This window comes from Dendrobates tinctorius, unplaced genomic scaffold, assembly GCF_039654945.1.
Source record: "Dendrobates tinctorius isolate UK_male_01 unplaced genomic scaffold, ASM3965494v1 ptg000120l, whole genome shotgun sequence".
NCBI classification, from domain to species: Eukaryota; Metazoa; Chordata; class Amphibia; order Anura; family Dendrobatidae; genus Dendrobates; species Dendrobates tinctorius.
The window spans coordinates 33731896-33749183 of record NW_027361788.1 but is presented as its reverse complement, the minus strand read 5'-3'; the positions used below and the strand labels follow the sequence as shown (position 1 = coordinate 33749183).

General features: G+C 46.0%; 1 protein-coding gene across 11 annotated transcripts in view; it reads left to right on the top strand.

The window, feature by feature from the left end:
- The first annotated feature begins 236 nt into the window (after nt 1–236).
- DNM1 (dynamin 1) overlaps nt 237–17288 on the top strand; it is a 230760-nt gene continuing 213708 nt past the window's right edge. For 6 of the 11 annotated variants that reach the window (XM_073541098.1, XM_073541095.1, XM_073541100.1 and 3 more), the window contains exon 1: nt 237–604. In XM_073541098.1, coding sequence (XP_073397199.1) covers nt 444–604 — 161 coding nt within the window. In that variant the 5' untranslated portion in view covers nt 237–443. The remainder of the gene's footprint in view (nt 605–17288) is intronic. The other 5 variants (XM_073541090.1, XM_073541093.1, XM_073541089.1 and 2 more) reach the window with 1 other exon arrangement.

Below are 17288 nucleotides of genomic sequence, written 5' to 3'. Positions count from 1 at the left end.
ACATATGGACAACTATATATAAAATATAAATGTATAAAATATTTGGATAAATATAAAATCTAAGAATATTACATAACATACACAGCTCCCTCCATGGAAGGCGCCCAAGGCATTGACATTGGTAACTTGCGCCCTCTGGAGGCTGAAGACGCTCATTTCTATGCGCTGGAGTTGTCAGTCATTGCCATTACAGCGGTAGCGCACGCCCTCTAGTGGCCGAAGACTGTAACTTCAGTTTAAATCCCCCAGGATCTGCTTGCTGGATGCGCCTGAGTTGGCAGTCTGGAGAAGCGAAACGGAGCAGAGGAGGAGAAGCAGGACCGTGTAAGATCAGAGGGTCCTGCACATTTCCCCCTCCCATAATCACAGGGGGCAAGGTGTGAGAGGCTTGTAGAGCGACGATCACACACTGACACAGTCAGGGAGCGACAGCAGCCTTCAAGATGGGCAACCGAGGGATGGAAGAGCTGATTCCGCTGGTTAACCGACTCCAAGATGCCTTTTCAGCCATCGGACAGAATGCAAACCTAGATCTGCCCCAGATTGCTGTGGTTGGGGGTCAGAGTGCTGGAAAGAGCTCAGTGTTGGAGAATTTTGTGGGCAGGTAAGAAGCATTGCAGCTGATGTGTTTACATCATTCATTGCAGGCTGGATTAGAGCAGATCTCCATGATGATGGCTGAGCCCTGGAGGTACCAGAGCCCCAGTCCACCAGTGCTGTCATCATCCCTGCAATGAATAATGTAGCAGATGCAGAACATGACACCCCTGGGTGCATTCACCTTGAGCCATGGATGCAGCCCCATGATGACCCGTGCGCATTCATAGATACATGTACAGATGATTTATCATCACATCCAGATCTGTTACTTTTGAATCTGTCATTATTATATATATTTTTTTTTAAATTAGAAGATATGATAGATGTGAAGGGTTAATGTGCCTAGAGGAAGAAAAAAATGGAGGAGGTGCTGAGGAATACAGTACAGTATGTCACCGCAATGGAGGAAAAGGGAGGGGGCTCCGAAAACCAATGTCATCTGTTTACAGTCACAGCTGAGGGGGTTTTCTCCTATGCATTCAATGATGCCGATACCTATAGGGTATAATGTCCTCCATGTACAGGGCGATGTCCAGCAGAGGACATTGCAGTAAATATGGAGGGTGGGGAGCAGCAGCGTTCAATGGGGCATCATAGTAAATCACAGTGAGCGACGCGCCATAGGATTGGCGCCATAGATCATTACAAGTGTGCGTCCGCTGCTCTCAAGGTGACACGCGAACGTGCATCACTGTCACACCAGAGGGGACCATATAGTCACCCGCCACCATATTGTCATGGCCAAACAGGATCTTCTGTAGGATTTGTAGACAGACACTAAGCACACGGAGCAGTACAAACACGACTGTGCACACAAAGGCACGGTCCAGCCCTATAGGTGTGCGTGTCGCTATAATGTTCCCTTATGGGCATCATGGCTGTCAGGGCCCGAGCAAAGCATTGATGGGTTAAGTGGGATTATACTGTGGCAATGTGCGGGCTCTGGGGAGAGGACAGATGGCACCTGCAGCGTAGTCCTGTGTCACCAAGTGTGCCATGTGTGTACGATGTGTGCCGCCTGCTCATATGTACGTGGTATTACACCAGGCATGCCTGTCTATCTGTGTGTCCATACCTCCCAATGTGTGAAAACAAGAAAAAGGGACACAAATGTATAGCTCATCATGGCAGAGTGTATATGTCCCCCACAGTACATTCCCCTCCACAGTGCACATACAGCTCTGCTACAGCAATACAAACACATTCACACACGCAGCTATGCTATATCAATACACATACACATCACTCAGCTTCATCAGTGCAAACACATACAGCTCTGCTACATCACTACATTCATCACCCTGCTACACCACTACACACATAGCTCTGTACATCAACACATTCACATACAGCTCTACTACATCAATAGACATATAGCTCTGCTACATCAATGCACACATAGCTCTGCTACATCAATACACACTTAGCTCTGCTACATCAGTACAAGCACATACAGCTCTGCTGCATCACTACACATAGCTCTGCTACATCAATACACACACATAGCTCTGCTACATCAGTGCATTCACATTCAGCTCTGCTACATCAATGCAAACACATACAGCCCTGCTACATCACTACACACATATTACCTGCATCGGTGACCTTAGGACACAGACAGAGCTGATGTCAGGACATACCCCGACCTCCTGGGACAGCTGCCCTAATTCGGGTCAGTCTCTCTGGATTAGGGTGGTTGGAAGGTATTATGTATCTATCTGTTAAAGTGCCAGGTTTATGTCATACAAAAAAAATTCTACCAAGAAGAATCATTTCAGAACGTATTACGATATTGTAGCCCATAATCTGCACAACACAGATCAAATATAAACTGAAATCAGTTTGAGGGGGAAAATAAAAAATAGCAAACCTTAAATAATGTGGTTGCATAAGTGTGAACACCCACTTATAATTGGGGATGTGTTTGTGTTCAGAATTAGCCAATCACATTTACACTCGTGTTATGTAGTAGTCAGTACACGGCCGCCATCAGTTACAGGAACTTTGAATAACCCCATAGAAAGTTGTTCTCGGATGATTTTGCTGACATTTTACTGCAAAAAACATGGTCTGTAAACTTCTTACAACACAGTAAAGGGATCTCATTATTGAAAGTTATTAGCCAGGAGAAGGGTACATTAGATTTACCATGGATGAAAGTGAAGACTGTCATCAAGAAGTCGCTTAAATTTGGCACAACAGTGACATTACCTAGAACTTGCCATTCCTCAAAAATGATGAAGCAACAAGAAGAAAATTGGTCCGGTAGGCTGCCAAGCAGGGTCGGACTGGCCCACAGGGTAACAGGGGAATCCCCCGGTAGGCCTGTGTGCAAATCTGGGTCACCAACCCCACTATATGGGGCAGTACTTGGCATAATTCACTCTGTACAGAAAAAAATGCACCTCATCATTCATTACCCAAACTACCCAGTTTATTATGAGATAGAGATATAGGTAAATTTGTGAATGAGGACAAAGTAATATTTGTACTCGGGTGAAAAGTGGGTCCCCCCAAAGTCAATTTTACTGGTGGCCCCTTGACACCACAGTCCGACACTGCTGCCTAGTAGCTACAGCAACATTAAGGAGCTGCAGGGATATCTGCTAAGTACTGATTGTGTAGTGCTTGAGATAACAATCTCCTATATTCTTCATATATCTGGCCTGTTGGGTAGGGTGGCAAGATGGAAGCCTTTTCTTATAAAGAAAAACATCCGAGCCCGGCTATGTTTTGCCAAAACGTACATCATGTCTGCTAAAAGCATGTGGAAAAAACAAGTTATGGTCTCATGATTTCAAGGGAGAACTATTTGGCCATAATTCCAAAGGGAATGCCATTGCTGTGCATTACCAAAAGAACACCATACCTACAGTGAAGCACAGTGGAGGCAGCATTATGCTTTGGGGCAGTTTTTCATCAGCTCAAGCTTTAGTCAACGTGGAGGGAAGTATAAGTTCCAAATATCAGTCAATTTGGCAACAAAACCTTTAGGCCTCTGCTAAAAAATAAACTAAAGATGAAGAGGAATTTCACCTTTCATCACAAGAACAATCCTAAGTGACCTCCAAATCAGCAAAATAATGGCTTCACCAGAAGATCAGAGTTTTGGCCCAGCCAGAGCCCAGAGCTGAATCAAATGGAAAATCTGTGGGTGACCTGAAAAGGACACTGTAAACAGGAGATGCCCTCTCAATCTGACAGATGTGGATCTACTCCAATAAGAGTGGACAAAGCTGGCCAATACTAGATGTGCCATGCTGTTAGAAGACTGAATGCTGCCAGAAATTCAAAGAGTACTTCAACAAAGTATTAGATTAAGTAAGGGTTTTAAGATTAAGGGTGTGAGTATTAATGCATCCACATTATTTTACTTCTTATTTTTCACACCCGAAAAGATTTCAGTTTATTTTCTTTGGAAGTGTACTGATTGTGGACGACATTAAAGATGGAAAAAGTTCTGAATGATTCATCTTGTTGTATAGACTTTTTATATCCACTGTATCTACTATATAATTATCTAATTCTGTCTGTCTGTAATGGAAATCCCGCCTCGCTGATTGGCCGTGGCCTAACTGCCGCGACCAATCAGCGACAGTCGCTTAGTAGTCGCGGCAACACGGCTGCATCGCTTATTGTACAGGCACATTATAGCCGTTAAAGGCATCACTGCTGCGTTGCTCATTACACAGGCACAGTCCTGTACATATTCTGGAGTACAATACATTAAGTAACAGCAGAACAGTGACTGCAGCTCTGGGTGTAACTTGCGTACAATACATTAGGTAACAGCAGAAAAGTGACTGCAGCTCTGGGTGTAACTTGCGTACAATAAATTAGGTAAGATCTGAACAGTGACAGCAGCTCTGGGTGTAACAGGAGTATAATACATTTGGTAAGAGCAGAACGGTGACTGCAGCTCTGGGTGTAACTTGAGTACAATACATTTGGTAAGATCTGAACAGTGACTGCAGCTCTGCCTGTAACTGGAGTACAATACATTAGGTAACAGCAGAATAGTGACAGCAGCTCTGGGTGTAACAGGAGTATAATACACTAGATGGTGGCCCGATTCTATCTCATAGGGTATTCTAGAGTCTCTGTTAAAATAAAAAATAGTTATAAAAATAGTTATATACTCACCTTCCTACGGCCCCTGGACTCTTTCTCACCTCTCACCACGCTCTTCTGGTCCCAGTAATGCTTAGCGAGAAGGGCTGGAGATGACGTCACTCTCGCGAGAGCACGACGTCATCAGTGGTGTTTCACGAAAAGCATTACTGGGACCGGAAGATGCCGGGAGCGTGGTGAGAGGAGAGAAAGAGTCCAGGGGCCGTAGGAAGGTGAGTATATAACTATTTTTTATTTTAACAGAGACTCTAGAATACCCGATGCGATAGAATCGGGCCACCATCTAGTTTACCATAAATGTGGATAAAACGCAGAAGAAAAAAAAGAGCATTTACACTCTGTATGAACAAGTTTGGTTTTGTTTTTTTACCCCAATCGGGGGCATACAATAAGGGGGGGCTCATACATAAATCACTATTAGAAAACCAGACACGGTACAAAGATATATATCTTTCCTGTATTAGAAAACTATGGACACCTGAGCTATGTAAAACACACAGTAATTTTCATTTAATCTCTCTCTGGTATGCTGTCAATGTACACAGCTTTCCCTGGCATCTGACTGTGTGAAGTGCATATAATCTCTCTAGTATGCTTTTCTTACCTATCATTTCTTTTGCCATGATCTGTTTCATTCCTCTTGATTTTGTTATTCTAGCATATCTTTGAGTGGTCACTCCAACCCCTCCCTCTCTTTTATGACTTTTGTTTAACTCGCCGCATCTGGTCTGACCATACCCATCCAGCTCCTCATTCACACCAGATTGGCCTTAGCTGAAGATATATTCAGATCCCTGAGTCTGATCCAGATTTTAGTCTGATCTATGCATTGTCATGATCCAGGATGGGGTTTGTCTTTGGCCTGTCCTGGTCAGACAGGGGTTGTTTCTGCCTCTCTCTGGCAGAGGGCGGCTATTTAATGCTCACTCGACCTAGGTACGGTGTCAGTTATACTCCTGCCCTCGGCTGTTTTAGTTGACCTTGTGCGTAACGTGTGCCTTGTGCCTGTGATACTTTATGCGTGTTTGGTTTTGACCTGGTTATGTCCCTGTTACGAGTTCTGCCTGTTCCTTTTGTACTGTTCTGCTACTCCCGTGTATGACTCTTTTGCCTTGGACCTGACTACTCTCTGACTGCCCCCCTTGTACCGCGTTGCTATCTCTGTGTATGACTCATTGCTTACGTTCTGACTATTCTCTGCTTGCTCCTCTGGTATCACTCTGCCCTCTCTGTATCTGACTTGAGTTCCCCTAATCTTCACTCCAGGATTCCTGTAATAGAATCCTACAGTCATCTACTGCAGCAGGACGCTAAGACACGCCCCCTGTGGTCACATGATCGTAGGTCCTGGTACTCTATACTACCTTTAGTGTCGCAGGTCCCGTGCTCAGATCTTTCACTACAGGATTGGACCCCGCGCTCTCCCATAGCGTGGGTAAGTCACCCTGCTCTGCGTGGCAGTTTGCCGACGCTGACAGGGTCCTGACATTAGAGTCCTGACATTATAACTGTTAGGACGGCGGAGCACGCTTAAAAAAATATAAATAAAGCGTGTTCGCCACCCGGGGTCCACCGTGCGGCAGGTGTGGAAACCGCTTCTAGAGAGGCAGAACACTTAAAGGATAGTGTGCACAGGGTTCAGAATCACCCAAGTGCAACCAAGCAGTCTCTGTTTTAGGCTCACAGAGCTGCACAGAAAAACAATAGAAAAGGTACGCTGAGCCTGTTAAGTGCACAGGATCACAGCGGCACACATACGGTAGTCAGGGACCGGAGTAGTTTGGTAACGTCACTACAACCGCACAGACTTACCGTAAATGGAGGTGTGCACGGCGTCGCAACTGCGAACGCCAAAACGGACTGCAAGCGCAATATAGCAGGTGCAAAGCAGGACGCTGGCTGCTGCAACAGATGGAACTTGAGCGCGCTGGCGCTAGCGCTGCTACTGGCTGACCCAATCACTCACACACTCGTAATAACCAAGGAAGGGGATATTTAATGAGTCAGTCACCAGTCCAAGCATCCATCATCAAACACACAGCAGCAAGTATAGAAAATACTAGCGCATGGCAGAACAGCCATGCGCACTTTTTATAGCGTACAGGACCTTCCGGAAATCTCCAGAGTCCAGAGCAGAACCAATGAAATCATGAGCAGGACCTGAGCACCTGACTCCTGAACTCCAATGAGAGCTCGTCCCGTGAGTATGCTCAGAAGCAGGGAAAAAGGACAGCATCTGGAGACAAATGTGAGAATCTGGGTCTCGGCATAGACATAGAAGGACCCAGATTCCTAACAATAACTGACCGTTACCATTTTTTTTTTCTCCGCTCCCCTTCTCCTGTGTGTGTGATGGATCCTATGCACGCTCTTTATGAGCAGGTAAAGCACCTGACTCAGATGTCTCAGAAACTCCTTGGGGAACAACGAGTCCTGGCTCAGTCTCAGCAGCTGATCGCTGACACTGTGCAGGGGGTTTTATCATCGGGGGCACGGGATGTTACATTAGTTTCCCCTGAGTCTCCGGTTAAGTTACCGGATACCTTTTCTGGAGATAAAAAGGAATTCAGAGTTTTCAAGGAGGGCTGTAAGCTTTTTTTTTCGTTGAGACCACACTCTTCTGGGGATCAAAGTCAGAGAGTGGGGGTCATTATGTCTCTGTTAAGGGGAGCCCCCCAGGCTTGGGCTTTCTCCCTTCTGACCACGGCCCCTGAGAGTATGACTGTGGATGCATTTTTTGAGGCCCTGGGGCATATTTATGATGAGCCTGATCGGATGCGTATGGCTGAGGACATGGTGATGAGTGTGTGCCAGGGGAAGCACTCAGCCAAGTGGTTTTGCTCAGAGTTCAGACACTGGGCTGCTGAGGTCTTCTGGGGTTTGTTCCGTAGAGGCCTGTCTGAACATCTGAAAGATGCCTTGGCTCTCAACGCTCCGCCTGATTCCCTGGAGGAGGCTATGACACTGGCCGTCCGAAAGGATCGCAGGCTACGGGCGAGGGGAGTGATGCAGATTGAGACACCGTTATTCTCCCAAGGAAGGGGAGCCAGTCCTACATTGGAAACCATGGAGATGGGAACCATCGACCTCATGGAGAAAGAAAGGAGACAACGGCTCGTGGGAAAATGCTGTTTTCACTGTGGCGATTCTGGACATTGGAAAAACGATTGCCCCTCCTGTCCACTGACCAACAAGCGACTGAGCCCAGGTGATTGTCATGGAGGTCACCCAGGCTCTCAGGTACCTTTTTCTGCATTTTCAAAAATGTTGTTGCAAGTGGAACTTTGTTGTGGGAGTGTCTCCACATCCACTTCTGCCTTCGTGGATTGCGGATCGTCGTTGAACTTTATTGACTCTGACTTGGCGTTCAGGTGTAAGTTAGGGACAGTTAGGCTGGAGACTCCTATCCATGTTGTTGCCATTGACAAAACACCACTGGCTAAGAATGACGTCATATTTTTTACAGAGGAGTTTCTCCTTAAAGAGAGTTCCTTGCACCAGGAACGTATTTCATGTTTGTTATGGACAACCTGCCTGCGGGACTGGTGTTGGGGTTCCCCTGGTTACAATTACATAATCCTGTGATTAATTGGTAATCTCGGGACATTGTTAAATGGAGTCCCTATTGTTCTGAAAAATGTCTTGCTACTGTGTCTGTGTTGTCCGTTGGTCTGGAAGGTATTCCGGAGTACCTAAAAGACTATACAGACATTTTCTCTGAAAAAGAGGCTGAAGTTTTACCACCACACCGCCCATTGACCTGGTTCCAGGTGCTAAATTGCCCAAGGCCCGCTTGTATAACCTTTCGGGTCCCGAGCGGGCTGCTATGAATGAATACATTTCCGAGAGTCTCCGTAAGGGACACATTCGTCCTTCTGTCTCTCCCGTGGCGGCGGGGTTCTTTTTCATAAAGAAAAAAGATGGTGGTTTGCGCCCATACCTCGATTTTCGAGAGTTAAATAAGAGAACTGTGAGAAATACATATCCCCTCCCACTTATTCCTGATTAGTACAACCAGTTGTCCAGAGCTAAGTGGTTTTCGAAATTAGATCTACGGGTAGCGTATAACCTTATCCGAGTCCGGGAAGGAGATGAGTGGAAAACTGCTTTTCTCACTACTGAAGGGTTGTTTGAAAATTTGGTTATGCCTTTCAGTCTGACCAATGCTCCAGCGGTCTTCCAAAATTTCATCAATCACGTGTTCTCTGATTTTATTGGACGTTTTATGGTTGTGTATTTGGATGACATACTGATCTACTCACCTGATAAACAGGCTCACATTGGTCACATTTGGGCAGTTCTCCAAAGGCTTCGGGAGAACTGTCTCTTTGCTAAACTAGAGAAATGTTTATTTTTTGTTCAGGAACTGTCTTTTCTGGGATTCATTGTGTCTGCTGAGGGGTATCGCATGGGTCCTAATAAGGTGCAGGCTATTGTCGATTGGGTTCAACCTTGTGATTTGAAGGCTCTGCAGCGTTTCCTAGGATTCACCAATTATTATCGCAAATTTATAAGGGGGTTCTCACAGGTGGTTAAACCCCTCACAGACATGACTCAAAAGGGGGCCGATATCAAGAATTGGTCAGCCGCAGCGATAGCGGCGTTTCAGTGTTTAAAAAAATGTTTCATGTCTGCTCCGGTTCTTATTCAACCGGACCCGTCTGAGCAAATAATTGTTGAGGTGGACGCCTCAGAGGTGGGGGTGGGGGCGGTATTGTCCCAGGGACCCGTCACTTTGACTAATTTGAGACCCTGCGCCTTTTTCTCGAAGAAATTCTCCCCTGCGGAGAGAAACTATGATGTTGGGAATCGAGAACTTCTAGCCGCGAAGTTGGCCTTTGAAGAATGGAGGCCTTTTTTGGAGGGGGCTGTCCATCCTATAACTGTAATTACAGACCGCAAGAACCTAGCTTACATTGAGTCAGCTAAAAGGTTGACTCCTAGACAGGCTAGATGGTCACTTTTTTTTTACCGATTCCACTTCTCTATCACTTTTCGGCCAGGATCCAAAAATGTCAGAGCTGATGCCTTGTCACGCATTCTAGATCGGGTGTCTCCCCCCGAACCTCCATCCTCCATTCTTCAGCCCGGGGTGGTGGTGGCAGGTATTTCTAATATGTTGGAACGGGAGATTCGGGAAGCCCAGTCTCTTGCACCTCCGGCTAAGCCAGTGGATAAACTGTTCGTACCAGCTCAATTTCGTCTCAAGGTCCTCCGGGAATTCCACGACTCAGTTCTGGGTGGACATCCAGGGATCTCGGCTACCCGGAAGGCCATCGCCAGAATATTCTGGTGGTCTTCTTTAGCCTCTGATGTTGGGGAATATGTGTCTGCTTGTGATGTTTGTGCCTGTGCGAAAACCCCCCATAACTGGCCGGCTGGGGAATTGGTACCAATTCCTGAGAGACCATGGACTCATTTGTCCATGGATTTCATCACCAACTTTCCCCCTCCAAGGGTAATACCGTTGTTTGGGTTGTGGTGGACAGGTTTAGTAAGCAGGCACATTTTGTACCCTTAGCGGCTCTACCTAATGCGGAAACGTTGTCCAGATTGTTTGTTGAATGTGGTGTCTGATAGGGGAGTACAATTTGTTTCCAGATTTTGGAGGGCATTTTGTAAAAGGTTGGGTATTGGTCTGTCCTTTTCATCTGCTTACCATCCAGAGACTAATGGGCAGACTGAGCGGACCAATCAGTCTCTGGAGCAAATTCTGCGTTGCTTGACCTCAGCCTGACAGGATGATTGGTGTACTGCGTTACTTTTGGCCGAGTTTGCATTTAACAACCGCATTAACCAGTTTACGGGTACATCTCCCTTTTTCTGTAACTATGGGTTTCATCCACATTTTGGAGAGTTTTCCCGTTTGGACTCTGGGTGTCCTGGGGCGGATGAGACTGTCCTGCGGTTGGGGGAGGTATGGCGGGAGGTCCAGAGTAACATTACGAAGGCCCAGGATAAATATAATTTTTTTGCAGACAAAAAACGGTCGTGGGGCCGGTGTTCCAGGTTGGGGATACGGTATTGTTATCTACCAAGAATATAAGGCTCAAGATCCCCTCTGCGAAGCTTGGACCTAAATTTATTGGTCCCTATGAAATTACCGAAGCGGTTAACCCGGTGGCTTTTCGGTTGCGTCTTCCACTATCTCTACGGATCCCCAATGTTTTCCATAGGGCCCTTTTGAAACCTGTGGGGTCCTGTGGGGAGGGATCATTGTCTTCCCCGCCACCGGTTTTGGTAGGCGGGCAGTCTGAGTACGAGGTGGAACGAATTGTTGCCTCTAGGTTGGTCCGTCGTGCCCTTCAATATCTTGTACATTGGAAAGGCTACGGTCCTGAAGACCAGTCGTGGGTTCCTGCTCGATTGGTTCATGCGAATCGGTTGGTCCGGGCCTTTCATGCCAAGTATCCTGAGAGACCTGGGGGTCCAGTGGCCCCCCGTTGAGAGGGGGGTACTGTCAAGATCCAGGATGGGGTTTGTCTTTGGCCCGTCCTGGTCAGACAGGGGTTAATTGTTTCTGCCTCTCTCTGGCAGAGGGCGGCTATTTAATGCTCACTCGACCTAGGTCCGGTGTCAGCTATACTCCTGCCCTCGGCTGAGTTAGTTGACCTTGTGCGTACGTGTGCCTTGTGACTGTGATACTTTATGCTTGTTTGGTTTTAACCCGGTTCTGTCCCTGTTATGGGTTCTGCTTGATCCTTTGGTACTGCTCTGCTATTCCCGTGTATGACTCTTTTGCCTTGGACCTGACTACTCTCTGACTGCCCCCCTTGTACCGCGTTGCTATCTCTGTGTATGACTCATTGCTTACGTTCTGACTATTCTCTGCTTGCTCCTCTGGTATCACTCTGCCCTCTCTGTGTATGACCCCCCCCCCCACTTGTCTGACCTGAGTTCCCCTAATCTTCACTCCAGGATTCCTGTAATAGAATCCTACAGTCATCTACTGCAGCAGGACGCTAAGCCATGCCCCCTGTGGTCATATGATAGTAGGTCCTGGTACTCTATACTACCTTTAGTGTCGCAGGTCCCGTGCTCAGAACTTTCACTACAGGATTGGACCCCGCGCTCTCCCATAGTGTGAGTAAGTCACCCTGCTCTGTGTGGCAGTTTGCCGACGCTGACAGGGTCCTGACATTAGAGTCCTGACATGCATCTTACCAATTACATCTTTCAAAGTACATCTATTTAAGTACAATAATTTGAATTAGACTAAAATTGGACTGGAATTGACTGAACGGTAATGGAATAGAAAACCACTACAATGTTTGTTTCTTTTCACTTTCACCCCCATATTGGTTTATTTCTTACTATCTCTTGTAATCCCTCCACCTAGTAAGGAACTAGTCATATCTCCCTCCATTCCCCCCAGCCATTTCACCTCCTCCTCACAACTGTTCCTCCACATACAATCCTTTTTGTCCAAACAGACACAGCCACTTCATGTCCTATCCTGCTCCCACCTTCTAACGCTCTGTCTGCTAACCCTCCTTGCTGGCGACGTATCCCCAAATCCTGGACCTCCTCAACACATCCCCACACTCATTTCTAACACCCTGCCAGGATCCTCTACAAGTTTTCACAACCATGATAACCTCATACCCATTCATCCAGCCCCCATTCCCCCGGTCCCCCTACCTGGAGCACTATGGAACGTACGCTCTGTCTGCAACAAACTGTTGTATATCCATTACCTCTTTATCAATTACAAACTCTCCTTCCTTGGCATCACTGGAACCTGGCTAACCCCCTCTGACTCAGCCTCTCCAGCTGCACTTTCTTATGGCGGATTCAATTTCTCTCACACCCCTCGCCCCAGGAACAAACGTGGTGGAGTTGGCTTGCTCTTGTCCGATACCTGCTCCTTTACCCCAATACCACTACCACGCTCTGCTACTCTTATCTCGTTTGAGGTGCTCTCCGTCCGCATCTACTCACCCTCCAACCTCCCGCTGGCTGTCATCTATCGCCTCTCAGAACTAGCCATCTCCACCTTCCTCGACTACTTAACCACATGGTTACTTCATTTCCTTTCTGCTGACATCTCCACTATCACCATGGGTGACTTCAACATCCCCACTGACACTTCCACCTCACCTGCCTCTAAACTTTTATCACTGACTGTCTCCTTTGGCCTCACTCAATGGTCCTCCGTGGCCACTCACAAAAATGGCCACAAGCTGGACCTTATCTTCACCTGCCTCTGTTCCCTTACTAATCTCATTAACTCACCCTCCCCCTGTCTGAACACAACCTACTGACATTCTCTTCCCTCTCCTCTCCTAGTGCACAACCCCCACTCCACAAACTCACACACCCTCTCAGAAATATCAAACACCTCAATTTACATTCACTCTCTGAGTCCCTTCGCCCTCTTACAGACAAAGCTTCCTTACATGACACAGATGCTGCTGTCACTTTATATAACACAACAATAACACCAACACTCGATTCGGCCTCCCCCACACACACAGCAAAACTCGTACAATCAACAGGTAACCCTGGCTTACCAGCCTGACCAAAGAACTGAGACGGGCTTCCAGGGTTGCTGAGCGGAGATGGAAGAGAGCATGTTCTACCGAGTACTTTTTTGCATACAAGCAGTCCCTCGTCAGCTTCAAGTCCACGCTCACTGCCGCAAAACAAACTTCGTTTCTCATATAATCCCTGTCTCACAACCGTAAACAGCTTTTCAACACTTTCAATTCTCTACTCCAAACTCCAGCACCTCCTCCTTCTCCTCTCATTTCTCCTGAAGACTTTGCCTCTTTCTTTAAGCAGAAGATCAATAACATCAAAGAAAGCTTTGGCCCGCATCCCTCAATGCCCCTCCACTTAACTGCTCAGCCCTGTTCTTCCAAAACCAGCTTCTCCACCATGACAGATCAGTTCTTCACCCTTCTGTCAAGATCACATCTCACCACTTGCACGCTTGACCCACTCCCGTCCCACCTCATCCCTGACCTTGCCACAGACTTTATCTCAACCCTAACACATCTCTTCAACCTTTCATTTACAAATGGTGTCTTACCCTCATCCTTCAAATATGCATCAATCACACCCATCCTCAAAAAGCCCTCCCTTGACCCATCCTCTCTGTCTAGCTATCACCCAATATCACTTCTCCCTTATGCCACAAAACTACTAGAACAGTAGTCCCATCTCTCCTCCTGCTCCCTCTTTGACCGGTTACAATTTGGCTTCCGACTGCATCACTCAACGGAAAATGCCCTCTCTAAAGTCACCAATGACATACTAACTGCCAAGAACAAGCGACACTACTCTGTCCTTCTTCTCCTGGAACTGTCTTCTGCCTTTGACACTGTTGACCATTCCCTCTTGTTACAGATACTCATATCATCTCTTGGCATCACAGATTTGGCCCTATCCTGGATTTCGTCATATCTAACAGACCGGACATTCAGTGTCTCCCTCTCCCACACCACCTCCTTACCTCGCCCCCTGTCTGTCAGTGTTTTCCAAGGCTCAGTTCTAGGACCCCTACTCTTCTGCACCTACACCTTCGGCCTGGGACAGCTCATAGAATCACATGGTTTACAGTGTCATCGCTACACCGATGACACGCAGATCTACCTATCTGGACCTGACATTACCTCCTTACTGACAAAAATCCCACAATGTCTGTCCGCTATTTAATCTTTTTCTGCTCGCTTTCTAAAACTGAACATGGACAAAACAGAATTGATCATCTTTCCCCCATCTCACTACCCCTCCACCAGACCTATCCATCAATATCAATGGCTGCTCACTTTTCCCAGTCCCGCATGATCAGTGCCTCGGGGTTATCCTCAACGCTGCCCTCTCTTTCAAGCCACATATCCAAGCCCTTGCCTCCTTCCGACTCCAACTCAAAAATAATTCCCGGATCTGTACATTCCTTGACCAAGAAACTGCAAAAATGCTCGTGCACGCCCTCATCATCTCCCGCCTCAACTATTGCAACCTCCTATTCTCTGGCCTCCCCTCTAGCACTCTTGCACCACTCCAGTCTATCCTAAACTCTGCTGCCTGACTAATCCACCTGTCTCCCCGTTATTCCCCAGCCTCTCCTCTCTGTCAAACCCTTCACTGGCTTCCTATTGTCCAGAGGCTCCAGTTCAAAACCCTAACTATGACATACAAAGCAATCCACAGCCTGTCTCCTCCATACAACTTGTGACATGGTCTCTCGGTACTTACCTACACGCAACCTTCGATCATCTCAAGATCTCCTTCTCTACTTCCCTCTTACCTCTTCTTCCCACAATCGCATACAAGACTTCTCCTGTGCTTCCCCCATACTCTGGAACTTTCAACCCCAACACAACAGACTTTTGCCTACCACGAAAACTTTCAAAAGGAACCTGAGAACCCACCTCTTCCGAAAAGCCTACAACCTGCAATGATCCTCAGTCTACTGAACCCCGCACGACCAGCTCTACTCTCTCCTAGTGTATCCTCACCGATCCCATGTAGACTGTGAGCCCTCGTGGGCAGGGTCCTCTCTTCTTTTGTACTTGTGTGTGCCTTGTATTGCTCATGTTTATTTTACTTGTCTTTGTATGCCACTTATTCTCATGTAAAGCACCATGGAATAAACAGTGCTATCAAAATAAATAATAATGATAATAATTATTACAGAATTAAATCACAAAGTTCAAAATAAATATTGATAAAACAAGATTAAAAATACAACAGGAAGCGACACGTAAGTGCCACATCAAAGCAGGATTGTTAGGGTATGTGCACACAATGCGGATTCTGCTGCGGATCCGCAGCGTTTCTGAACCTGGTGGGTCCGCAGCAGATTTAGGTGTGTTGTACAGTACCATTGTTTTCAATGGTAAACTGGAAAACGCAGTGCACATGCTGCTGATTTTTCCACTCGGTTTTGCTGTGGTTTACAATCCGCAGCATGTCAATTCTTTTGTCCAGAAACGCTGCGGTTTCACACCTCATCCATTATGAGGTGTAAAACCGCAGGGCATTTATCTGCGGTTTTCACTACAAAATCCGCAGAGGCAAAAAACTCTGTGTGCCCATAGCCTTAGAAAGAGTCTATTTAAATGCCTAGAGAAAGTCTGACCAGATATATTGATGGTGGCTTCAAAAAGTCCATATAAGAAGCTCAAAATACAAAGTAAATACTTAGTGCTAAATAAAAGATGATATAATCCAATAATTGATACATAAAGTGCAAGTGCCTCAATCACATAGCCAGTAAATAGCATACATAACCACAGTCAAGTGACAAACAATAATGCGGACATGAGGAAACCACTAAAGATACTAGTATTAGTAGTAATGTATTTAAACACACATAATGATGAAAGTCAGAATCAAATATAAAGTGCACAGTCAAGTGACAGACAATAGTATGAGTATAAAGCAGAATCTAAGCAATGAACAGACCTGCAATAGGCGTGGAGGTCTAGTAATGTATATAGTGTATATAGTGGGGTCTAGTAATGCCTATAGTGTATACAGCGAGGTGTAGTAATGTATATAGTGTATATAGTGAGGTCTAGTAATGTATATACTGTATACAGCGTGGTCTAGTAATGTATATGGTGTATACACTGTGGTCTAGTAATGTATATAGTGTATACAGCAGGGTCTAGTAATGTGTATAGTGTATACAGCGAGGTCTAGTAATGTATACATACCTCCCAACTTTTGAAGAAGGGAAAGAGGGACAAAGGTTGTGCCGCGGCAAATTTTAGGCCACGCCCCGACCACACCCATTTCACAACTTGACACACCCATGTCCATGCCACAATCACACCCAGAGAAAGAAAGAAAGAAAGAAAAGAGAGAAAGAAAGCAGAGAGAGAAAGAAAGAAAGAACAGAGAGAGAGAAAAAGCGGGGAAAGAGAGAACAGAGAAAGAAAGCGAAAGAAAGAAAGAAAGAAAAAGAGAACAGAGAGATAGAGAGAGGGGAAAAAAATAAAGAACAGAGAGAGAAAGAGGGGAAAGAAATAAAGAACAGAGAGAAAGAAAGAAAGAGGGGAAAGAAAAAGAACAGAGAAAGACGGGAAGAAAAATAACAGAGAAAGAAAGAGGGGAAGAAAGAGAACATAGAGAAAGAGAGAGGAAAGAAAGAACAGAGAGAGAGAAAGAAAGATTAGAGAGAGAAAGAAAGCGAAAGAAAGAAAGAACAGAGAGAAAGAAAGAGAACAGAGAGAGAGAAAGAAAGAGGGGAAAGAAAGAACAAAGAGAGAACAAAAGAGTGGACAGGAAAAAAAGAACAGAGCATGAGAGAGAAAAACAAAGAGGGGAAAGAAAGAACAGAGAGGGAGAGAAAGAGGGGAAAGAAATAAAGAACAGAGAGAGAAAGAAAGAGGGGAAAGAAAGAAAGATGGGAAAGAAAGAGCAGAGAGAAAGAAAGAGGGGAAAGAAAAAAACAGAGAAAGAGGGGAAAGAAAAATAACAGAGAAAGAAAGAGGGGAAATAAAGAGAACAGAGAGAAAGAAAGAGAGGGGAAAGAAAGAACAGAGAGAGAGAAAGAAAGCGAAAGAAAGAACAGAAAGAAAGAGGGGAAAGAAAGAGCAAAG